Here is a 26,810-nt window from a genome sequence, read left to right on the forward strand (position 1 = left end):
CCACAGTCACCAGCCACTATGGTAGCTGCCCTGGTAGCAGACAGACAATGGCACCCAAGGGGAGCCCTGCCAGAGTACGCCTGTCCACTGCTTCCATAAAGTACGCTAGCACAGCACTACATCGTCTTGCCTATCTACTACTGGTTATACTATTCCAGTTCCTCACCAGGATGCACAGTAATATCCTCTTCCTCTTTTTAAGTAAACAGCAACTTGGCAATTACCCCATCATACCCATGCCTATACACCAGTTTCCAGTGTGCCCACCTCCGTGATATTCTTCTACTGAAGCATATTCTTCTACTGAGAAACAATCGATCAGTCAGTTATAGATTTACTGTTTTGGATACTTTACCTTTGAGCTATCCTCAGTTCACGAGTAGGATAAATTCTACCTGTACCCTCTCTTAACCTAATGATCTTGCATTTTAGTTAAACCTACGATTTAAGGGCCAAAAGAGTAACAGGAAAAGTTGAATTGCAGAAAATAATGGGAGACTCCATCTCTTAAGTTAAGAGTTATAAAAACATATTGAAAACTCTGTTTTGACGAAGCAAAATCAAATTGCTTTTCTGAATAAAGAATGCCAGGTTTTTGCATATTCATTCAGAGCCTATGCCTGCTTTCACTCTGCTCTCTGGCCAAATTTGCATAGGTTTCAGCGGTGCAGGATCAGCCCATCCAAAAGTTAACAGCAAGGAGCAGGGCTGAAATCTGTTCAAATGCAGTGTTGCCTAGATCAAAAAATAAGGCATAAAATATTGGTGTGGAAAGAACCCAGTGTGAAACAGATTATTACTCTACGACTGTAGAGGGACCATAAATGCTTCATACAGTAGGCTCTTAGTACAGAAGTTTTAGTATCAGTAACTTCTGTCTTCTTTTTTATTCTGTTTTCATTTTCACTGCAAATTTGGCCAATATTTCATTACGGTAGGAAGGATTCTTGATCATTTTCTGTGTTGATTTGCAACAGCACTGCCTCATTAACAAATTACTGTGGGAGATTCTTTATTCAGACAGGGAATTTTTTTTTTTAATCATCCTTTTATAATCTTCCCACTCTTTCTCTTTCTTCCTATCATCAAAATATTGAGGAAATACCACATTAAGCTTCCTGGCATTCTGGCACAGAAACTTCAGTAAGCTACTGGGCTTGTACATGGAAACAAAATAATTAAGGAAGGAAAAATAAGCTTCCAAACTGTTTATCAATATATTATATTAATACCATCTGTCCCACATCCATGATGTCAGACAGTTTTTTCCTTCTTCATTAAGGCATAGTTAGTTTACATGAACCACTGCTTAAGATACTTGCTGGAACACTTAACGGCTCACTCATTTGTTTGCCAGTTTTATAGGCCTCTTGTGCTGGAGCAGAGGTACAACAGCTTGCAATGCAGGAAAAGAAAAGATAAAACTACCCTGCTGTGCAGATTTAGTCAATTTTCACTGGCTCTCGCACAGAAAACAAATTGCAACCCCTCACAAAGAGTTCTCTCTCTGCACTGGCAGCCCTGACAAATGCAGACAAAAATGAGTAAATCAGGCAACTTCACATCAGGAGGAAAAAAATGGCTACTGCTCCAACAGCTGCTATCATAATTAAGAACAGATTTCATCACTAAACTCTTGCTGGTTGTGTCTGCAGCAAAACAAATACACAGATGTGGCACATTTACATACTGAAAAATGTGCGCCATGTAACTGAAACAAATTTGCATTTTCAGCTTTTAAATATTCACTTTTTAATATGAAACAATGGAGGTAGTTTGCATGGTAATCCTCCGTCTTTGCTCATCAAACTCATTCAGTCAGTGTATACGATATAATACAACCCCGATACCTAATAAGTCCACATTTCAGTTGTAAAATCCAGTACCAAAATTTACTATCATGTCCAATAAAAAAACATTTCAAAACGGTTTCTGAACTGTACTCTAGCACCACTTTTGGCAAATGACATGCTTGAAAAAAGAAAAGAAAAAAAGGAGAAAATGTGAGAGGCTTCTTTTAATCATGAAATGCACTAGATTTATTGCTCCTTCATTTATCCACACGTTTTAAAAGGTCACCTAGCATGATCCACTGGAGAAGAAATCATGCGACCCTTTTAAACTAAAAAGGGTATATCATCAAATCCTGTGAAAGTAGGGAGAGATTATGAAAGCAGCAGTGACCAAACCCTCACAACTGTCATGGGTACATCAGAAAACCCACACCGTATTTTGAGAGCCTGTCTTGCAGCACAGAAAGACCCTTTGGCTCCTCTTTTCCTCACTCCGAAGATATATCTTTCTGAGCTATAGCTATTTCATAGCTAAGTAACCTAGCTGCTGTCATGCAAACTCTCGCAACAGTATTCTGGAATTGTTTCCTCTCTGAAAATCTGCGATAGTTAAAGAAGGAGAAAGTGATTACTGAGGTCCATAGACTTACAAACTGTTTAGAGAGCAAATCTGCAAATCTGCTGATAATTTGAAGAACAATTTTACCTTAGATGTATTTTAAACCATTCAGTCATGCCGCTGTGCCTTCCCTAGTGAATATATTTGTTCAGTTTAAATTCATCTGCAAAATTAATTTAACTAATGTGTAGAACTAGATGATTAAGTTTGAGCGCGGTTATTTTTCAGATAGACGTAGGCCTGATCAAAGAAGCTTGAATACAACCTCCTACTGTAGGTATATAAAGCTTCATATACTCAGTCCTCTTCTGGTACTCATTTCAGAAGCAGATACCCTGTGTATTACAGATGGTAGGGTTTAAAACCTGCACATTGCAGAGATGTGTGCCTTTACATGGAGGTGCTGGGGCTCATAAAGTGCAGCTGAGGATATTTGCATGCACATCTTTGCATGCTTACAAAAAAACGTTATTGCTTGAGAACCAGTTTCTAGACATTAGACACCTTTATATGGCAAATAACTAATGCTGCTGCATCATCCGTGCTATTTCATAGAAGTATATAACTACCCGCAAATGGTAAATGTCATGACTTTAATGGCAAACCAATGTGCAAAGAATTCAAATGAAATCTCCACTAACCAAAAGGGGCTACAAAACTAGGAAAGAAAAGTGGTGCTGATGAGAAGATGCACACTTTGTTTCCATGTATATTTTGTTCCTGTTTTGCAGTATAGGCCTCCAGATAATATGAGATACTGCCTTTAACCAGCCAGCTGCCTCTACTCTTCTCACTGCAGGCTGCAACACCGATGAGACTATTTGTGCAGCATCAAGGACAGCAGCTGACCACTTTCTGTTGCTGTCTGCAGGAAATGAGAGGTCCGTGCCCTTCACGGGGACACCTGCAGGAAGTAACAGCACCAGAAACAGAGCCCAGGTCTCCTGAATCTAACTCAACTACAGATCTGGGTCCCTTTGCACAGAGTGACACTGATTCTGCACCATCCAACCCATTTCTAGCTTGTCTTACTTGTCTATTCAGCAAGGGACATAAAAGATGTCACATCGTGCTTAGCATAACTGCAGGTGAGGTTATGTTTGCAGATATCTCTGATGCCAGCGCTGGTGTGCAGGGTACCAGACCTTAAGCATCAATAATCTGTTACTTAAAATAGCCAGGAGTTAGACTTTATGCAGTTATGAGCACTGGAAAAGCACAAAAGCAGGTGATTCTATATAAGCAACTTTGTACGTATATAAAAAGGAGGCCAAATGAGGACTTCTGCAATCAAGCCGACATCTGTTTCGCAAGCAAAATTGTTCTAAATTTTAGAATGACTCCAGGGTTTGATGAGCCATGAGATGCCTTTGCAGAGAAACTTGTTGGCCTACTGTCTTAAAAAACATGGTTCCCCAGATCCACGCATAACTTTATTATTTGTCCTCTCATCACAGTATTTTCATTATGAGGAATGGTTATAAAAAAACAGTTCTTCTTAAAGTACAAGGGTATTGAAAGTTTTAGCTATGGCAAAGTGCTTTTTCCAGCTTAATAGTAATCAACACATTGCAGTAAACAAGTCACTCCAGGATTTTAGGGAGGTAAACAATATCAGAAGGACCTGCCATATGAATCAAACACGATTTTGCACATCTCCTATCTGTTTGTAGATGTACGGCGCAAGCGATATAGGCCAAACAACAAGAAGCCCTTTTGCGTGCACATCTGCATTCTGTTTTGGTTATGAAGTTTTCATTCCTGTTTGTCTGGCACATGCTGTGTGTTCATTTTTAAGAGGAGTTTACAGAGGTTTCCAAGGGAACTCAACACCATTGGTTCCTTTTTCTCATCTAGTCTGTGGTCTGCTTTATCATACAGGTAATATCAGTCAGCTGTTCATTAAATTATTAATGTCTTAGCAACCAATAAAGTAACTGCCACAAAGCTATCTCCCTACAGAACTTAAATACAGTATTTTCTGCTACACTAGAGCAAGCAGAACTCAGGGAAAACTGGTGGGTTGCTTTTAATAGCAGAAATCAGATAACAGAACTCAGTTCCAGGACACATGTATGAGTTTTCTCCAGGGCGTGCTGCATCAATAGCAGTCAGGGAATGATTTTGCTTTGGAAGGGTACAAGCTTTGGGAGCTGGGATATGTACACTCTAGCTATATCATTCCTAGTGCTGTTTGCATGAAAATCAATGAAAGTTTAGTTCAAATGTAGTTTTAAGCAAGTAACTTATAAACTCAAACCTCACACTCTTAAAAATATTAATATGCCTAGTCTGTTCGTAAGTGCCAAGTTTGTTTTGTCTTTATGGTAAGAATGGAAGACCTGAGTGGAGGTATGGGCTAACTTAACACGGATTTTGTCAAACTTCATAATTCACACATGTTCTGAAATCTGAAACATACATTTGAATTCAAGTTTTTGGGTCAGAGGTAGCCTTCAGTCGCCAGGTATTGTTGTTACCGTGGAAAAATGGTAGCATTAGTTTAATGTATTGTAATAGCACAGTGTAATGATCCTTAGCTCAGGAGTACTGAGATACCTTGACAACAGCAGTTGAAGTCAATGGGAGCATTGCATGTGCCTATAAAAGTGCAGTCTGCAGACCATTAGGCATAATTTCATCAGATCTTTATTGAAATAAAAATTGCACTTAAGCTTCTGCTGTTGTGTTGGCAATTTAGAAACGCTGTAGCTGTATACATGAGTTTTACAATGTCCCTCTGTTAAACCAGAGATTAAACTACTGTTAATCTACACTGCTACGGACACAGGGACTCATTTGGCTGAACTCTTTGCATGCTAATAAGAGAGCAAAAAGTAAAGAGGTAAATCTCAGGTGTTGGTGGCATGAGGACAATTTATACCTATAGAGGCCTTGGACCATGGCAAATACAGCATACATACATTTTGAGTTAATTTAGACACTGCTTTTTCAGCACCATCAGACTTCAGCACTGCCAAGCTGACAGAAAACAGAGAATTCAGTTATATAAATCTGCCTCCCCTTGAACAATTCCACAGTTCTACTTATTATGGAGAAATGAGGTCTGCATGCAAACAGCACCCTTCCAAACTGCACCTCTAAGGGTATGTCTGCATCCTACCCATGTTCTCCAAGCACAAGGATTAAAAACATACACATCTCTGCTGGTAAGATGCTGCAAGCTAGTCACATAGCAGTTTGCCTTCCCTTCAACTGCGTGGGCAGTGCGGTAGCCAGCCTGCTAATAGGAGAGGCTACAGACATGCATGGGGATTTGCAGCAGGGCACCAGGATGCATCCAGACTTGCCTCCTGCCCTCCCAGTTCCTGATCCAGCCTTCCTTGTCACAGAAACCAGAGTACATTGTTGTGAGCTGAATATAGATGTAGCCCCTGACCCAGGTGTTAGCCTCCAAAAACAGCACAAGCTCTGAAGTTTGTTATCCCTTTCTGGATATTTTATAGGAAATATTTGTTTTTATTGGAAATAAAACAAGTCAGACAAAAATTTTAAATAACTTACTATTTTCCTGAAGCCTACGGGGAAATAATGGCTGCTAATTTAGTAGCTGACTTCCTTCGACAGGCAGCAAAGAGAGTATCCTCCTAAAAAGTCTTAACAAAAAAAGACTTCAAGGAAAAATGCTTAACAAAAACCTCGCATTACAAGAAGCCAAGAAAGCAAAGGAAATTTATCTAGAAAGTAGTCTCATCCCAATGTCAAAAGTTATGACAAACCAGTAACAAAAGAAGAAAAAAGAAAAAGGAAAAAGGAAAAGGAAAAAGCTTAGCTTTGTGTGGTTTCTGATGGACAGAGAAGATAATTGTCAACATCTTTATCATCTGGACACAGCTATTTCAACCATGCAAAAAAGAGAGGGCCCAATGACCCCACACTGAAATTAGCTCAGCACCATTATGCATGTCCCCATTACTCTATGGAACTATTTCCCATTTTTAGCTCTCAGTAACACACCTAGGTTTTTTCAACACCTTGTGACTTCAATCTCAGACAAAAAACACCAGTGCCCGGAGGCACACTCATCCAGTCACCGCAGCAGTCAGCAGGCCAACATGACCTGTAACCTTGCCAGCCTCCTCTGACTCGCTCCTCCTCTCTCCTCTGACTCCTCTGACTCTGACTGAAGTGGGCTCTCTTCAGTGAGCAATTACAATTTAAAAGTCTGATGTTATCTCAGGAACAATTGTATGCCCTATGCAACGGGTAAATGCTATTTACTGGGCGGGGGGAACCCTGCACAGCACCTCTTTCAGGTTGATCTTGCCCAAGTCAAAATAATTCCACCAGTAAGAAGTCTTCCAAGTTCCTGAGCAGGCTGAACAGCATTACAGCAATTCTCTTGTCCCATATAGGAGAGAAAAAAACCCTCAAAATGCTATCACACAGCTGCCAGCTCAGTGCCCAGAAAGTCAAAAGTAGGCTTGATTACATAGGGAGGCATCAGTTTGTTCTCACATTCACAATATGTCATACCAGTGGGGAAAAAATGGCAATTAGTGTGAGCTCCACATCATTTGGTATAGCGCAGCTTACTCAACACAAATGTCTTCATTTATTTCCTCCCCATGTAATGCCTCAGACTCACACTGGTGGTACCTTCCTGCCTGGTTCTGCACAGCTGCTGCGTGTGTTCCCACTGATCTTACACATACAGCCTGAGCCGCCCAGCCAGCCTCCTTCAATGTCCTGCCGTTTTCTGGGACAGAAGTCTCCTTTCAGCTCCAAAGTGTGTCCTTCATTATCCTTAAAGGAAATGCAGCAAGTCCAAACTATTTTCTGCCCTTTTTTGGTCCATCTTCTCCAGCAAGCAGAGTCCCACACAAATGTCTCCTATACCAGCCAGTCCCAAATTTCAGCTTCACCTTCTCCACCATCTTTTCTTTGTCTCACTCTTCCTCCTGGAAGCTGCCTTCGCTCACCCTGTTAAGACTTCTTCCTCCCGAACGCCATCTATGCTTTCCTTTTGGGTATTTGTCTCAGCTTTGTCCCTATCTCCTTTCTCCATGTGCGATAGGTTAATTTAGTTTTCAGACTCCTGTTAACCTTTCCTGAGCCTTTCTAGGGCAGATACACTCTATCACAGGATATGTCTCACTGTGTGCTTGTACAGCACCTTGCATAATGAATCCTGACCCCTAGCTTTTCAAAAACATTATAAGGAATTTAAGCTTCTTGTCCAATTCAGCAAAAAAACACCCCACTATATGTTTGCTGAAGGATACTTGGGAAAGGAAGAATACACAGAGCTGATCTAGATTTATGATCCTTAGGACCATTCTGAAGTTTCTCTCTATCCTTTACATTTAACCCTTAATTTCAATCATGCACCTCAAAAGCCTACACAAATCAGCACATTCTAAATTTTAATCTAAGCCTATCATGGTTTAATCAACAATTTTTGTGTGTGTGCCTACTACTTGTTACTTAATCTGTGAAATACAGCCCCCCCCCCAAAAATCTAGCCTATAAAACCTGTTGGTGTAAAGATAAGCACTTTATTTAATATCCAATTAAATGCGGTCACCGGAGAAATCACAGCTTATGCAACTTTATCAGAAAAAGATTAATCTATTTCAGGCTTAACCCAAAATGTCATAAAAGAACTCATGAATTTAGATAGGAATCCACTTATTATCCAAAGACATTTTCCTATTGAGTAAGAACAGCCTAAATTGCTGACTATATTTATACTTAGTTCAATCAAATTTCTGTACTCTGTACTCTGTCATTGATTTTTAGGACAATTATCAAACAAAAATGATGAACAAACCGAAGGAACATTATAGAGTCTTTTTCAACTCCACAGTAATCATTAGAAAACGCACAGCCTGCTCACTGATAACGGTTTAACGGCTCACAGGGTGACATCATCACATTTAAAAGACAGTCACACCCGGAAGGCAGAAGATTTTTTTAATAGTATTACAATTTGCCATTTTAAAGTTAATTGTATTTTGCTTGGTGTTTCAAACCACATAGGCTGCACTGAAGTTACTTTGTTCACGTGATCATGCCCAAAACCATGATTTTAAAATTAGGAGGCAAATAGGTGAATTTATTTATTTAAATTAAGTAGACTTTCTTGCCTGTCTAGAAACTGATCCTTTTCAGTTCATTAGCCGAATTTCCCACAGGGCCTGCAAAGGCACATTTCATTTCTACACTGTTTGACTTGTCTAGCTGATTTATTTTAAAAAGTATTGTGTATTAAATTTATTGCATAATAACTATTTGGTTTCATCTTTCCATGTTAATCATTATATTTAGAAGGACATACATTTCACAGACAGTGCAAGCAACTTGCAAAAAACACACATAGGAGTATCAGCAGGAACAGCAGAACAACTGCTAGTTGCTGGGGCTAAGCACTTTTAATTTCTGTCTGCTAGGTCAACTTAAGGCGAAGAGTAGAAGTGCCATGGCTAAAAATCAGTATTAAACAGTGATGTGTAATGGCCTACTTAAAATGAGTTCAGTGATCCAGCCCCATTTCCCTGGGTGCAGAAATACCTGTCTATTCAGTGCGTTAAAGGTATCATTTAAAAAAGCTGCAATAGTGTAACTCACAACTGATTGATTACAGAACATTTGCTGAACTGCATCTCACCCTCTATGCTCAAAACTCTTACGTTGCGCTCTGCAAATATGGAGCTCATTTGCAAAGTTTGGAAGGGATGCCTACTTTGTAAAAACTTAGCAAGAAACTAAGAGGATGATTTATGTGGATGGTACCTCACTGTCATGTTAATTACAAACCTAAGCTTCACAGAAGACGCAGTGGAAGTCCATTAGTTAGACTAGCCCATGCTCTCTGAACACATAAAAATCCAGTCTAATGAAAACATCAGTTTTATGTGGAGAGCCAAACTCTTAGAGAAGATGGAAGTGGGAAATGCAGTCTGGTCTGCCTCAAGAGCAGTGACTTAGGACTGCACCTGGGCCTTTCTTTGGATGGTCAGGAAGTCGGCATGGGCAGCTCATGCCGTCAGGGAAGAGCCGAAGGGCTGAGAATGGCTTCCCCGCCACCAGTGGAGGCACTGCACACCCCTGGGGTGCCAAGGCTTCTGGCAGCTCTCACCTTTGCGCAGCTGCCGCAGATGGCAGGTCCCCATCCCAGTACCCCTGGGGGCCCAAACCCACGCCTTGCTGCACCCCTGGCTCGCGGAGAGCTGCCAGGACTACGTGCCTGGGCTTGATCTCTGAGCTACAAAGGCACTGCTGAGCAGGGCTCTGCGCTGAGGTTTGACAGGCAGCAGTATCCGCTCCTCAGCAAACCTTCAAAGATTTGTGGCAGGTACTTTTTAGTCGAACTTCCTCTGTGTCAGCTCTTCATCCCGCACTCTTTATATAGCAGCAATTAGCATATCTGAGAAATCCCCATTCGGCATGTTTTATGGTCTTTTCTCTGTGTATTGAGATAGTTCTGTAAGTTATGTGCCGGGCTATGCCATAATTCCTAATGTACAACTGTCACGAAATCACTCACGTAGATTTATTCACTTAAGAGTCGGCGAGGAAACTGATTCTGAACAGGGAGCTAGAAACCTTAATTACACAAGAAAAAAAATGATTCAAGCACCTAGGACTGGTCAAGAAACTCCTTTGATGCTCTAAAGAGATGTCCCGAAGTTAATAGATTAACGGAGTATAACATTTCAAGAGGATTTCTGAATTCAAATGCCATCTTCTGCCACAGATCGTTATTCTTTATTACTGTTGCTGACTTTCTTCAAAGTAATAACGATGTCAGAAACAACCACAAGTATTACATCTCTGTTTCTGGAACAAAACAAAGAGAGACTGAAGAAAAAAAGTGTCTTCCCTCAAGCAATATCTTCCTGACCAAAGCAGTTCATACAATGTGGAAAAGAAATATTCATCCCTGTCAAATCCTGATCTTGCTGCCTCTGAATTCAATGGTAAAACTCCTATTAATTTCAAGCAGAGCATGATCAATGAATAACTCAAATGGAAGTGGTAAACCATAAGTGACATAATCACTCAGGAACCATCTCTGTTTCAGTGACCTAAATGGTAGGAAGAAATACAGTGAGAAGAGAAACATTAATTTAGAGTTTAGCAAGAAGCCTTTACTCATGCTTTTGCATAACTTTTGCTTCCAGAGTAAAGGCTGTGGAAGAGTTTTATATGCTACTGCGGTGTACAACCAGTTGTACTGCAAATATTGTAGGACTGAATTGGGAGTTAAGTCTCTTCACTTTGACATTAATTCAATGGGGGTGCAGTTCAGCTCCTGTCCTCTGCCCTGGCGACCTGCAGCTACGGAGGAGGTAGCCTCGACCTCAGGCTGGACCACGAGGAACCAGGCCAATGAGCACCACAGCGCACATCTGGTCTGTGGAGTTGGTGCTGGCTGTGCTATCCGGAGAGGTGTCCCCATCTGCCCACACCTCAGTTTATCCCTCTGAATTTAATGCGGTCTGTTTTAGAGCTCTCTGGCAGCAGTTAATGCTGATAAAGAGTTTTGAAACTCCCAAATGAAAGCAATTAGAATAGTAAAACATGTAGTATTTTTACAATATTGGTGTGAAGGTACCTGCACATTAGCAGAAGCTGGAAACCCCCTGAGTGGAAAAAAAAAGGAAAGAAAAGATGTGGGGTATTTCAGACACTGGGACCACACGTTATGAACGCTGCATTGCACTGCCATGCTAGAGGTGTCTGCCCCAGAGCACGGGCACGAAGCACGGTGATGGGCTTGCTGGGTACAGCGCTGATTTCAGATCTGTGTGAGAAAATAGTCCAAGATATTTGGCACGTCCTACATGAACGTGAGGTTTCACCTCTTCTACCTGCTGCAGAATCTATGCCTGTGGCCCAGGCCCACTGCTGTGCATGTTGGCATACGGTCCCTGTGGAGTGATTGATAATGGGGAAACACTGATTGCATTTTCCTCCTGAGACAGTGATATCACATCTGTGAAGAAGGTAATAGTCACCATCTAAATTTTTGCCCTCACAGGAGAGGATGAGCTACTTCAGAAAATACTGCAACTTTGCAGTCTGAGTCTTTGTCAGGGGAGCCCTCTGGACACAGATCCGCTCCTATTCAGGAGCAGAAACTGCACTGAAAGGGTACTCCCAAAGGCTTCCCTCATGGCAACAAATACCCTGCAGCAAAAAACAGGTTTTAGGCCTGCTTGACCATCTCTAAGCTACTGAAAGCACCTTGCCTAGGGACTCTGTAATAACTTATGATAGCAACATCATCAGTAATTTTGGTGGGTTTCTCAAAACATAATTTCATTCTTTTCTCTTTTGGCTCTCTTTTCTCAGACTCCTCCATTCTTACGGGGCTCAGATCATTCTTATGTCCCTTTTTTCTGTGTATGTTTTACTTTCCCCGCATGCTAAATGTTTATGATTTGGTGCAAGAAAGACATTATCTGCTTACAGCATTTTTCAAACCCTCCATCTCATGCTGCTACTTAGTCCTCCATTGCATGCCCTTTCTCTAGGCAGCATATTTCAACTGCGGGCTGATACTTCTGCAAGATCAGAAATTAACTAGCTAATACATTTTCTTGAATCAGATGTCTCTGAGACTGTAATTAAAACTGCAGAAGGTCTTTTAGAAAATAATGCATAAATTCCAAACCATGGCCTTTCTGTATACTTTGTATTAATATTGTGTTTGACCTTTTTGGTAATCAATAATCTTGTAGCTGTCCAACCAGTGTCTTCTCCTTTTCCACTTCAGGTCTAGAAGTTGTAGTAGTCACATAAAGCTGTTCCTGCCTGCATTTGAATGAATGCACTTGTACAGCTAGCTTTAAATAAATGCAAAATTTGATTAACAATAGATTACACTTGGTATTTGAATACTAATATTCTCTAGCATGTGCAAGAAAAAAACTACCCTACCATCTTCAACATCTCATTTCAAAATAATTACAAAACAGAGAGAGCGTTTTAAATCCCATCACTTCCTAAACATGTGTCAAGACAAAGTGATAGGAGTAAACAACAAATACTCTTGTTTTTCCTCTCTTTCTAGCCGCACAAGCTTCCATTACAGCCATTTGCAGTAAATACAGGGGAATATGAATGGCAGTTTTTGGTTCAGAGAGAAAATGTTGGACCTCAGCATTCCTGACCCTGTGGCTCACTGGTGTGAAAGCTTTTGTGTATTTATCTTCTCAATATGAGGTGGTGTAGAGCCACCTGGCACTGAGCATCCACCTCTCTGAGAAACATATTCGTGGAGGAGAAGAGAGTGGGGTATGTATGAGAGAGTTCGGGAAAGGAAATGCTTATCCTAAGTCATGTAATAAGCGACCTGAGCCTCTCTTGCGTGCTGCTTTTAACTCATGCAGTAATAAAGGTACCATATTTCAGTACATGAGATTGTTATATATAGAATACAATTAAGAGATCTGGAACTACATGAATATGTAATGTACACATTTCTTTACAGATGCATTTTTCTCCAGACAGGCCGGTGCCTGTTTTAATTTGGAAGCTATCCATTTTCATACAAAGTTAACCAAGAGTGACAGGAAATCAGACGCCTACGTTATTTATCTTTTCTGAACTTAAAAAAAAAAAAAACTTCTGTTAATTACTTTTCTAGGAAGCTATTTTGTGGTACCACAGGGATGGAGCTTCCATATTCAAGAAGTGCTACGGAAATGACAACTTTACGACGTGCAGGGTGAATAAAGTATGTTACACGCAGATATTTAAGGGTATATTTGTCTTCATTTACTGTAAGCGAGTATGTGACCAACGATAAAGAACTTAACTGCTTCTGGCCTGGCTGGATGCATTTACAGTGATTACTGGAGGTCTGACCTTTTTAACCTTGTATATCAAGTGGCACATACACGTTATTTATTTAGCTGGAATTAACGGTGATCTGTGAAGCTCTTTGTGTTTTCCTTTGACTCTCTTGCTCGTCAGCCATAACTGACCCTAGTGAGCACGTTCGAAGATGGCAGTTTCATGTCACTCTAATTTATGAAAATCTGGGGAAACTACAGATCAAAGCAGTAAGATCTTTTTCATGGGTACCTAAAACAGAACAAAACAAAAAAATACCTTTACATTTACATGATCCTATGTAGATGGCTGTGAAGACAAAGAGCAGACAGAAATGATCTACTCTGTTATAATTATTAAAGGAGACTGTGAGCTGGCATTAATAACTGCTCTGCAGGAGCAACGCAGGCTTGGACTTTCCACCTGACTGCACGCTGATACAACGATCTGGCGTCAAATGTAAGGTCTGAGAAAGAAGAGGGTGTCTGCACACTTAATTGGTAATAAACTTTAAAAACTCCACACTTTGCCCTCCATACCTACTCTTTTTGAACAATCCTTTGTTTGAGGAGCCCTGAAGCAGATGGGGCAGGAGGAGTTCAGCCAAAACCTGGTGCTGAGGACAGTGGCTGGTGCTGGTGTCAGCGCTGTGCCGCAGTGCACAGCTCTTGCAGCAGCATCTAGAAACGGACCGGTTTCTCCAACTGCTGAATACCCTTGCAGGCCTCTAAAACAATCCATGCTAATAGGGCCAAAGGCAGAAAAGTGATAGCGATGCCATGTATCTTTGGAGATACATTTCACGAAGAAGGTCTATTAGACTGCTCTGTTTCTGGCAGTGAGGATTTTTGTTACATCCAGTTATCATCATCATAAGCACTACTGATGGATTTAAAAAAATCAGCCAAACTGTGCAATTAAGAGCTGTTTTTTTAGTTCTAGAATTCATATTTCCTTCATCAGTAACTTTACTGTCTTAATATAGCTTTTCAAAAGGAACCGAAAAGCAGCTATACAGAATTGTGGACATCAAAATGCATGCCCTTTAGTATCACCTCCAGAGCTGATTCATAACCCAAATCATCCAGTCTAACTGAAAAAAAAAAAGCAGGAGGAATGCACTTTTCTCACAATGAATCATAATTTTACATTCATTGAGCTCTCCTTATCCTAAAAGTGTCTACTTTCCCAACGCAAGAACAGATGGAAAAACAGTGGCATTGAAGGGAGGATCTGACCCCAATGAACTGCTCAAAACATTTTCCAATAATTAGAAAAAAAAAATCATTGGGAAAAACTTGCAAAAAGTCAGATGCATACATTAAAGAATTCCCTTGATAATCGTAAGTTAATGTCCACTTTCAAGAGACTTTTCACTGATGATAGTCATCCTACTAGTTAAAAACAATGAGGAACAAGTGATTCACCACAACAGCAAACGCATAGCACATACCATATGGAAAGCAATCCATACAGAAAACTTTAGGATGAGAGTAAAGCTACTTCTTTTTTTTTTTTTTACCTATAGATGAGTTCAGGTAGTGCTTTCTCAGAAAAAGATTGTGCTATTGAATTCGAAAGGGAAATGAAACTTTTGCTGAGGGTGGAAACAGTAAAACTAGGGAGCTTTAAAAATCAAGTAAAATTATTTAAACAGTATTTTCCTTCTACAAACACTAACCTGCATGAATACCTAGACAGATTAGGCCCACTGTGATCATGCATCTGCCTGTACACACAAAGTTACTGTGTGCCTCAATGCTTGCAGAATGCCAGAAAGGGAAAGATTTGTATCATCATTCAAAATATATGTGACAAATCCCTCTTTGCACAATGTGGTCTCCACTGTATTTGTTAAGAGTGTTTCTAAAACCACTTTCTCTATTTAATGCATTCCTTCTTTGCAGTCCTAGCCTGATGAACATAAAAATGGGCAGTTTTGCAGAGCCCTCTCACGGCCACACTCAAAGGTCCTGAATAACATGCAGCTAGCAGGGATCTTCGAACCACACTGCTCTTGTTGTCCATTTCTTCCTGTTTAACGTGGGAAAATATCCTTTATTTGTGGAGAAGGTCAGTGGCAACATTGCAGAGATGAATTGAGCTGTGTCTTCTTGTAAATGCAGCTTGCTAACTCTTTCCCAGGAACATCTGGGAAAGAAAACATCTACAACTGGCTCATACTTACAGTACTTAACAGTACTCAAGTGCTGTGATTGCAAACTGGCTTCTCAAGCACTGCAATTCTTCAATAAAATTGATAAATGTAAGAGGAGTATCAACACACTTAATTCTGTGCTTATGTCTCCAGCCTCTTTGGGCTAGTCCTAGAACGTCAGAAGACTTCTGGAGTGTTTTCGCTAATCTATTCAACCTCTCTCTTCAGTTTTCTCTAAAAGCATCTTCAGCTGCTCTTCTATTTCCATTTCTGCCTCTCTGGGATAGAATTGACCACAGCAGAAAATAGAGAAGAAAAACTTGGATTCAACTCCTAGTTCTGCAGCAATTCAACAGGCTCCGTTGCAGCAAGGGGAAGACAGTGTTGCCCCTCTGAGAAAAAGTACTTACTCGGATCTCCTCTAAACCCTTTTCCTTCCTGTGAGACACTGTCTCCTCTCTGCTTTCCTATATATCCAGATATGCAGCATTTCTAGAGGAAGCAGGCACTGATCATGACCATCCTCCCTACTTACTCTGCACTGGAGCTTTTGTAGTCAAATGAGATGCGGCTGCACTTGTTTTTTCACACATGAATTTCCACTTTCAATGTTAAACATGGCACTACATATTATACACATGATGCACCAAAGCTCTCCTTAAAAGAATACGACTGTGAACATATAACTCATATTACATCTATGTTTGGGAGCATTTTTTTCTGAGGGGTGGGTGGGAGGGAGGAAAAAGTACTATTTTTTGGTTTCTATTAAGATATAGTGATGGAAATGATAGGAAAGAAAAAAGATTGCAGATTTAAAGAACACTTGCTAGTGCATGTGCCAGATGCTGATAGCTATATATAGCCATTCGAACAAGAATGACTGCAGAGAGTATCTCATCCAGGCAAACAGGAATTTGCCTGAGTAAGGCCATGGCAAAAATGAAAAAAGATTCAACATTTAACCTATGGGTCATTACTTTTACTGCAGAAGAAGTTGTGTAAGTACTCCATGAAGTGGAATAAGAACACGTCCTCATGATGACCTTATCTACATTTCACATAAACATGTTCCCAAATTTAACAAAACAAAATCTGTCCTTTTTACCATGCGACTGCTAATCATTCTTTGAATATAACCTCATTTTCCTTGCTCCACAGCCCTTAGAGAAGTAAACAAAGGACAACAGATAATGCATCTTCAAAGTAATAATAAAAACCAGCATGCAGTCTACAACATGAAATTCAAAAACAGAACCCAGATATAAAGAATATGATTTGCCATCTTAGGTTTTTGCTATTGTCTCATTCACAACAAAATTTTAGAAATGAGAGGCACTTACTTTTCCTACCTCTTTTCCTCTATACTCTGGTATCACATTTCTCTTCCCTTCTGTTCAGTACAGTGTGTTTTTACCTACAGTAATATAATTCCTAAACAGTTCAAAATGTGAAATAGGACTTGAGATGACGAGCTATGATTTATACAGAACTACATGATAATTTTGGAAGGACCGGGAGGTTGGGTATGGATTCTAATTAACACTGATGAACCTGGTTCCTAAAGATTAAATTCCCAAATGAGTAACTCCACACACAGGTCTATCCAAGTTATTCTCATTAAAACAATTGAAAAAAAATTATAAGCTTCTCTCTGTGTCAAGATATTGAAGGCTTTCCAGAACTGATTAAAAATATTAAATGAGGTATTGAACTACATTTAAAAAAAATCAACCTTATTCATGTATTGAAAAGTAATGGTCTATAATTTGTATTCAAGTGCTTTTATTTCCAGTGAATAATAATTGTACTGCAGCCAACTTGGTGCCCTGTTCCTCTGGAAACCTCAAGGGGCGTACAGAAGAGGATTTTGTTTCCTACTGAAGACACCCGCTTTGCATAACATTGCTTCTTATTCTTCAGTTCTAAAATGTGGGCTTAACTTTGTTTCATTATGTGTTTATTTTTCAGCTGATGGTTCCTTCAAACCAGTAAACACAAATGAAAGTGTATCGCTATTAGATATACTGACCGACTCTGGAAAGAACCATATGCTAAATGAAAGCACATGCAGACAGAGGACTCAACCTGAATGCCTTAGGAAGTGGACTTATAAATCAGGAGCTTTCTGACGATGTGCTACTGTTTCCTGGTTTTCTTTATCTGTGGAACTTGAAGCTGCCTACGGCCACGTGATCCTCAAAATAAAGCTGAAATGACACACAGAAGTGCTGATCATCTTGTGTTCCCCTGAAAAGAAAATCGATTCTGCAGGAGTTGAGGAAACAGTAATTTCTTACCGTTCGCCTCTCTGCTTGATCAGGCTAGGCAGCTTCTCCCCCCACCTATTTTCCCTAGTTTAAGTCTGATCTTTCATCTCACACCTACCCCCTACACTCATTACCTTGCCTTTCTGCATCTTTTCCCCTTACAGCCTCCTGCTTTTCACTATCCCTTACACAGCTGCAGACCTTGTCTAGGCCAAGCTAAAAAGTAGACGTTTTGGACCACAGTATTACTATGAACATGTTTTAAGAGCTGAATGTAGAAAAAAAGTGCAGCGATAAAATTATGTCTGTAGACAGGGAGCTTCTTGCCCCTCTCATTTCTGCTTCCTCCACACTTTTGTAGCATATCTGTCCTCAAGATTACCCATACAGCATTTCCACTTTTCCAGCCCCGCCATGATCATTTGGGGTATATTGCCTTTCCTGACACTTCTAGTCCCATCCTGAACAAGGGAAGCCTCGTTTTGCCTGCACAGGTTCAGGGGACTATGTCAGCTTTTGGGATGACGGTAGCCTAAAACTTCTGTCCCTAATGAGGGACAGTGGCCTTTTGATGTAAAGGAGAAGTTTCAAGAAAGCAGAAATTCAAAAAATGCATGGAAATTCTTACAATACTGTATTAAGAGACCTGCGATACAAATAACAAGAGTGGAAAAGATTTTGAAATAAAAAGAAGTGTGACTGAAAATTAAAGAGAGAGTGGCTTAGGCAACACTGACAAAGACTGCAAAAACTTCCAGGGCTGGTCAATGCTTCTCCCTGCAGAAATACCAGTGGGTCACCAATTTTATCTTGTGCCATTTGGGATGGAAAATCCTAGAACAAAGGAAATGTCAGGATAAAGGGAACAAAAAGCTGGGCACTTTTATCTCCAGGACTCAGCCGTCAAACATGAGATCTAAACATTGTCTTCTCATTAGTTTCAGTTTCAAACACCACCAAGATATTGTTTTCTTCTGAGTAATATGTCAATCATTTTTCATAATTGCTTAGACATTTTTTTAGCCTACCAGACAATGTTTTTTGTCCACCTCTTTCGACTTCAGCTAAATGTTTATATCGCATGTTATCATATACTGTTTCAAATATCCTGCATGCCACAAAATCCACAAGAAGTTGGTGAACACTTAGGAGCTATCCTGTGCTGCCCTCTCTCCTATCATAGTTTACGCTGACACCAGTATCTAAGCAAGCTAGTTTAAAGCCATCTCAAATACATCTATATGTCTAGAAACTGCAGTACAAATTTACCCTTATGCACTTATGGATTATATACAAGCAGTGAAAGCTTTCTTTCCTACTGAAGTAGGCAAATCTGGAATGCAAATGGTAAATCCTGAATTTCAGACAAACAAATGATTGCCTATCAAAACCCCTTTCCAAACTTGTCCTTAGCGTATTGCATATAAGTAAAGGGGGAGAATTTGAAAGATTCAGACAATTGCCACAGGCATCTTTAATTTTAACAATAGTCCTCACTTGCAGGTAGAAGCACAAGTCTGAAAGACGTAATAATAGCTAAATGGATATTAGTATATGCCATTACCGGATCTCTCTGCACAGTTACAGCAACCTGTGAATGCTAAATTTGCTCATCAAATCTGGCTTAAGAGCCTAAAACAACCACTTTTCAGGAACAACATATCACTTCAATGCTGTTTGGAAGCGATGGAACTTTAACTTAGAGAAAAGCCACATGGGTATAATGGCTAAAGGAACTGAGAAAAGTAATTGCTTCCAGAGAGATTTCTTTCCTAAACCAAACTGAAGGGAAATACAACAGCGAACTCTTGTTTCTGAAAAACAAACATTAAGAGGCCAGAGAATGCCACCAAAAATGAGAGTTTTCCTCTTCTTTAACAATGCCAGAAACAAAAATGTTAAGAGTAAAAACATCTCAAGACATACCACAGCTGTCAAATAAGAGTAAACAATCACTATCTCTGCTCTGAGACAGTCCTAGTGATTCAGCCGAACAGAGTTGTTTAGTCCTATAAACAGTATAAATTGTTTAAGTCATGGAAGCTCTACCAGTTTGCACAAGAAGAGGATATCATAATCTTTTATTGGCCTACAGGCCTCTGATACACCCAAGAAAAAGAAGATTGCCCCATCCTGCCAAAACCAACCATTTCCTTCCCCTCCAAAAGTCTCAAAATCAAACAGAAAATTGCAGACTATATTAGTGATGAAGCAAGGTGCCCTGTTGGAGTCAGTGGAATGTGAAATAAATGAATGCAAAATAAATCCAAGCAGAAATCTCCTCATATCTACTGCTGGTAACAGAAATGCTGCCTAGAAGCTTTCAGACATTTTCTCATGCTTGTAGCATCATTGCTTTTCTAGGAGATGGTGATACTTGAGGAGGAAAACCTCCATCTTTTTAGAACTGATTTGAAATAGAAGCAGATATGAAGGCTAACGAATTAAGAGAAGAGACTCATTACTACAGTCTCATCTATTCCACAGATCTTCTATTGTTTAAGTAATTTATTTAGATTGTGAAACTACTTTGACATCATTGAGGATGGCAGAACTACTTCTGATCACAAGCACTTCATTTAATTACTGCCAAAGAGAAAAAAGTCAACAAAATATGAAAAGTTAGCTGTAATACACAAGGCTAGCAAAAAGATGAATTAAGATTATCCAGGCTTTATGTGTCAACACTCAGGAAAAAAAGTCAGTGAAATAATATATACTATTAGAAAATATGCCACCGTAGGAAATATTACAGTCTTGAAGACAGTGAGCATTTTGCCACTCATATATTTTCAGTATAACTGTGAGGCTGCTATTTGCAAAATAGAATGTCAATGTCAAAAAAGTGGAAAAAAAACCCCAACTTGCAAACAAATATGTTAAAACGGTGTAAAGAGAGATAGATGCAATTTGTAGAGATAAGCTACCATCTAGCCATCTAAGGCGGGGGGGGGATGTCATAAAACGCTTAAAGACACTTACCTCGTCTTGCTTAGGAATGCTGAATTTTGCTATCTTTGACTTGGTCCTGGCTGAATCAGGTTTGCTAGAAGGCACTCCCCTGTGTGACTTCAGCTTTGGAGACTCATCAGGGGCTTGATCTTGACCATCCATCGGTCTCACATAAGCTGTTGGTTTCTGCTGAACCAGACTGGGCTTCGAAGCAAGCGAAGGTGGGAAGTTTTGGACGCAATGCCCGCTGCCATGTTTTGACGGCCTCTCTTGCACTTGAGCTCCTCCTTCTGAACCACAGCTTAGCTTCGACTGCTGCTGCACTCTGGTGACATTGTCTCCTACCGTGGACCTCAGCGAGCTTTGCTGGGCAGTGTTAGAGGAGGAGGAGGTGGGACTGGATGCATAGCGTTTTAGTTTTTCCAGACTGGATTTTTGGTTAGCCAGTTTAAAGTCGCTCTTGTGCGACTCCAGCGACCTGTGCCCGTGCTTGCTTGCTCTCTGCTGGCCATCCGAAGCAGCATTGTGCCCAGCCTTCTGCCAACCCATTGTGGAGCTTTTGCTCTGCTGCGCAGGTAGAGCTGCTGGTGTGGAAGAAGAAGCACTGCAAAGAGATGGAGGCGGCGGAGGTCTCGAATCTGCAACAAGATGCTCATCAGGCTTAGGAAGAGAGGCCTGGGGAACACCAGGTTTTGGGACCCCAACAAGGTGGCTCTGGTTTGATCGGTCAGTTAACAAGTCTTTCATTTCATCATAGTTGCCCAGTGTGTTCTGGATGCGATTTGAGAGCTCGTCCCCCTTGTTAGTCTGCAAAACAAAAATTGAGTGTTTTGTAACGGTTAACCTAAGAAAAACAAAATTCCCTGCATGCGTCTGCTGGAACCCTTACTGAAGGCGCACTGCCTTATTCAGTAACATCATTGAGGGATGAAATCGAAAATCCTTATTGTCTCTGAAGACACTTGTCAACATCTTAAATCTAGCCTGAACTGGAAAAGCTATAAAGGGCCTTAGAGTATATTAAAAAAGAAATCTATCACTGGTATCATGCTGTAGTTAAAATATATTACCTGGAAACTAGAAAATTTATTATTGCAACTACACCGAATGGTTTGGATCAAATCTGACCATGATAAAACTTTTCCTGTAGCCCAGTGCAAGCTTTCCCTCAGCCATGAATGAAAACACTGCATTCCTGATTTCCTCCTCTGCCTGCTTATGTTTTCACATTGCAGTGCTGGGAAGCCACAGAAGAACTAGTGCAAGCACTGAATGAACTCACCAGTCTAAGCCAACCCAATACTCTCAAGGTTACTTGAAGAGACATCATGGGGCAAAAGGAAAACTACAGACTGTAATGCACCTTCTTTGAAAATACTCTGACAGGATGTTCACTCTGGGTCACTCTCCTCTTTGAAAAAAAGTGAACAGATCTGCCCGAGGCCTCAGTAATGCTCAGTGCTTGCTGGGCACAGCTGTGCGACACAGGTTGAGGCAGCCACCCTTTCTTTCCTTTGAGATTAATCACTGGTTCTAAAATCATCCCTTTACTTCCTGACTGAAGAGGCAAAAGTTCCACAAAGAAATAAGAAAAAGCAAACAAATAATACTGACAATAATTGAAAATTATTGCTTTAAAAAGCTACTGTAAGCAAAATGGTATATCATCAGCATTTCTGCAGCAGAGGTTTTTCTGAATCGTGCCAATAAACAGGCAGGTGGTGTACCTATCTGGCTTACATTTTCAGAGAAAGAGAGTAATAAGCCAATAGTCCTCTCCTTTCTTTTTTCCAGTCATGGAGTCTAGGGAAAACTCCCATTAGCTTCAGAAGGCCAAGATTTTATCTCAAGACTTCTATTTTAGTGGAAAACAGTAGCTTGGAGAAAGAAGGGAGTAAAGGGAGTGGAGAAGACCCCCTTAAAGCTATATAAAAATATAAAAGATGTAGCATCAACACCAGCCATTCAAGAAAAGTGGTCATTTTTTGTTTTTTAAGACTTCCAATAAAATTGGCTCACTCAAACAAAAATGTAAGGGAAGGAAACTCCCTCATCTCAAAATTTTTTTAGGGTTTCCAAAAAAAGTGTAATGCCAAGCAAAAATGCCTTGTAAATGATTGGAGTGGTGTCCACACGTTACTCTTCGGTGGACTGCAATCATAGCATTCCCAAGTCACCCAAGTCAGGCAGTAGACGCAGTCTTGTCTTACTTGGAACTCGTCCCCTCAAGTTTCAAGGACACTGGTTTTTAACTGTGTAAAATATAACCAGGCAAGCATTGCGATATGTGTTTGTTACAATATTGTCTAACAGGGTTGTTTATGTATTAATAATATTACTGGGGAAAGGGAAAAACTTGGAAGAGCTGCATCTGAAACACTGCCTTGCAAACTTAGAATAAGATGGGTCAGCCACAACAGCCTGATATTCTACCTACATGTGCAGCTTTTATTGTCACAAGGACAATGATTTGTCATGAAAGGAAATGTGAAACAGTTATTCACAGATATGGACTAACTTAAAAGGTGGTATTTCTTCACTTTTCAAGAATCACGCTGATGTCCCACAGAAGAGGAAATTCTTAACAAGGCTTCAAAAGGGGAAAGCATCACATACATCTAAAAATAAGGTATTTCAAATGCAATGAGTTACCTAGTTCACTGCTTCGATTGGGGTTGGAGGTATGTTTGAGTCTGGCAGATTAAGAGGTGTGGAAGGCATCTTCATGTTGGCTGTTTGGTTGCTACTATGGCAAAAACTGAAGAGCTGACGAAGGAGATCCTAGGCTGCTTCTAGGGCAAGCTCTAGGCCACCTGTAGTTGGGGACACGTGATATGTTGGAGACACGCGTATACTACGGTCAATGAAATGGTTTCTAAACGTGGGCTTCTCCTTGACCAGCAGAAGTACTTTCTCTAAGGCACAGAGAAGTTTCCTTTCATCCAGTGGATCTCTTCTGTGTTTCCAATGGATTCTCCCAGTAGTGTAGGTATCTGGTAGAAAGATGCATTTCTACATCCCTCTGAGGAAGAAGATCTGACCCTGGGACTGCATCAAGCCTAACTCAGCCAGTCTGTGTGCATGAGGTTTCCTTCCCTGCTAGGAGTAAGGAGCACCAAACGGAACAGGGCCACCCTGTTCCCCACAGGTCTCCTCCAGCACAGATAAACTTGTGGGGCAGCTCTCTACCCAGGTGCCTCTAGGTCTGTGGAGGTATAAAGAAGGTGGCCTGAAAATTCTCTTTAATTAAGTCCATTCTCTGAAATGTCAATCCTTTGATTGTTCATCACTAGGTCTGGGCGTTCATACGTTAAGTTTTGCCCTCAGAAATTCCAGCTTCCCTAATACAAGGTCCACTCTTTCTCATGGCTACTATTTGGATGAGAAGCGGCTCCAGATCTAACTTCAGATTGTCTGTGGGATATAAATAGCCTAGAGAAGTCAGGAGATTGTCTTCAGCGTGGATGAGATGTGAAAGTCACACAAAGAAACGTCTCTTTGAAAGATGCCAGATAACCACAAGAATAATTGCAGCAAACAGATCTATCTATCTAATAGCACACGCTGTCCACTGGTTAGTGTTATATATCCCTTCTGCCAGACTGAGGACATCTTGAGGTGAGAAGATTTTGAGTAGAGCTGAGCTCATCTAGAAGAGGTCACTTACACTCTCTTGGGAACAAGATGGCATTTAGGGTAGCTTATTATGAACTTTAGATGTAACAACTCACTCCATTATTTGCTCTGAAATGTTGCTGGCCTTGCCTTATTTAGTTAATCATTCACATTAGGAAGGGTCCCAGTCACGTGGTCCCAAAATGAGTAAGAAAGAAAAGCATTCAGTGCAAACACATCTAACTTACAGTGCTCTGATAGTCTTCTGCAAAGTGGGAAGTATCCTTATGTTCTAACACCTGCAAGATCCAGCACTGCTAAAAATAAGCCTGACAGTTGCAAGAAAGGCCATCAGAACTTTTTCCTTCATTAAAAATACTGCTACGGTTAATAAGGGTGGGCATTCTGTCAATTAAGTATCCAGAATGAAATTCCTACTTTTTTAACTCCTGTGAAAGACATTCTTTTAGAAGACACTGGATTTCTTTCACAAAAAGGTTGCTATGGATACTTTGAAAGGCACGGGATAAGGGGCAACCCAAACAGTCAGGATTTTTCAGAAAATCTGATGTTACAAGAGCAGGGATAACTGTCAAGGTGAGAGAGGACATAAGATGTAAGAGATTTCCAATCTGCCTTTGATATCCAGATATGGCCTTCCGAATGGCAAATCCTTTAGCTTTAGCTCATGTTTCTAAAGCTGTTGCAGAGGAACACTGAATTTAATGAGAGTTTGCAGTGAACATCTCTGTAACTTTATTCCCCTGTGGAAACACGGAAGACGTGAACATGATCTTTAAAGGTGGTAAGAGTGGGTTTCACTTTTGCTTTCGCAGTAAGGTTTCATCTTTTGCAGTCACTCTCTCTTCTCAATAAGATCAAAACGCTCATAGCCAAGAGTAAAAGCACTGCACCCCCACCCTGATGCTTCACAAATGCTTGGAAGAGTTCAGGCAGCCCAACAGTCCATTGCCAGTGTAGACCTGACACTCAGAGCACCCCCCTGTTTAAATTTTGGTATCCAGTAGTGTCAGAATGGCTGGTCTTCCTAGAAGCTGAGACTGTCATGCCCACAAAGCTGCAGGTGAGAGATATAGCTTGACTGGGCTTTGCCTTTCTCAGCACTTCCTTGGCAAAGCCAGCTGTACGATGTATCTCTGCAGCATCTTTTTTAACTGGCTAGTCCAAAACAGGGAGACAGGGATTAAAGATGAGAAGCATGGATGGAGACATTATTCTGATCTCCCTATAGGATACCCACCTGGTATCCTCTGCTTCTAGAGAGAGCAATGATTTTTGTTAGAGCAATGATATTTCAGTGGGTGCAATTATACTGTGGTTGAGTAGAGGTGCCTTCAAAAGTCATAAACAAATTCAGAAACTACTGATGTGCCCATAACACATGACATCTGTGGCATGACAGTTAGTACAGAGGTCATTGGGACCCAGGTAGTAATCACACTGTGCAAAATACTCCAACTGTACCACTTCTATAAGTGATCTGAGCATTAGTATTACCCACTTTAGGCATGACAGACAAAAGGGTATCAAGGACTCAGCAAAAGCACAGGACCTTTTTGTGAAGGTCTTTGACTGAACCTACCAAATGGAAAACGATTAGTCCCAGTTTCAGCAGAGCTCTCACTAAATGCCAAGATACAGCTGCATTACATAATTCTTTTCCCCCCCCCCCCCCGGATTAGCCCTTGACTGGTCTCACAGTAGACTTTCTCAAGTGGAGCCCTGAGGAGGAGTTCAAGATGTTTCTCATGGTTTCTAAATGCCTTTGTAATGGTCTGAAATTTAGGCAGCTGGAGGTCATCTTCAAGGCAGACAGAGCCATCTTCTATCAAGGGACAAGGTTTGAAGCTGGTAGCTTTTTTTTTTTATTATTATTAGGGTCTAGAAACACACAACAATCTGGAAGGAATACAAGCCTGAGTAAGTTAAAAGCTGACCCTGGGCCAAGGGCAGATATGCCAAAGCACTATAAAAAGGTGTGGGAGCCACATGCCAGGTCCCAAATAGGACCGTTGCAAAGAGGCATTAAAGCACCCAAAGCATCCAGGATGAGTGAAGCTGCGTGGAGGGGAAATACTTCACAATGCAGTGAGTTGTCACGGAGGCATTACTGGAAGGGCACAGTAAAAGATAACACAATGATGCTTTGATGCATGCAGGCAGCCACGGGGCTAGCTCCTGGAGAGGAGCAGACCCTGTGGGATACCTCTCACAGGTCTTCTTCACAAAGGTTATGTTTGCAGACTTCTGTTGGCAGCAGTTAAATACAGAGGATTCTCCTTGATCCTCCTAATGGGAAGTGGGGGAAGGCGATTGTACCTCATCACACTACTGTTCCCAGGAGGGGTAAAACAAGGACTTGAGACTCATAAGTTACTTCTGCCATTGCTTAAGGCAGAACATGGTTAGTAGACAAATTTTGTTAGCAATGCTTATAGGAAAAAAATAGTCAGGATATTTCATTGCATTAACCTTGCTCAGAGGATAATATTTACTACGCAGCTTGACCTTCACACACAATTCTAACACAATTATTTTCTTCTAAGTGTTGCAAAAACAGGGAACCATCACCTTCA

The 26,810-nt window shown here is 40.7% G+C and overlaps 1 protein-coding gene across 2 annotated transcripts in view; it reads right to left on the reverse strand.

The window, feature by feature from the left end:
- Window positions 1–26,810, reverse strand: part of AFF3 (ALF transcription elongation factor 3) — a 337,446-nt gene that overhangs the window by 255,376 nt on the left and 55,260 nt on the right. For both annotated transcript variants that reach the window (XM_068924417.1, XM_068924407.1), the window contains exon 3: window positions 20,629–21,405. In XM_068924417.1, the coding sequence (XP_068780518.1) occupies window positions 20,629–21,405 (777 nt within the window). The remainder of the gene's footprint in view (window positions 1–20,628; window positions 21,406–26,810) is intronic.

The sequence above is a fragment of the Struthio camelus genome, chromosome 1 (genome assembly GCF_040807025.1).
Source record: "Struthio camelus isolate bStrCam1 chromosome 1, bStrCam1.hap1, whole genome shotgun sequence".
NCBI lineage: Eukaryota > Metazoa > Chordata > Aves > Struthioniformes > Struthionidae > Struthio > Struthio camelus.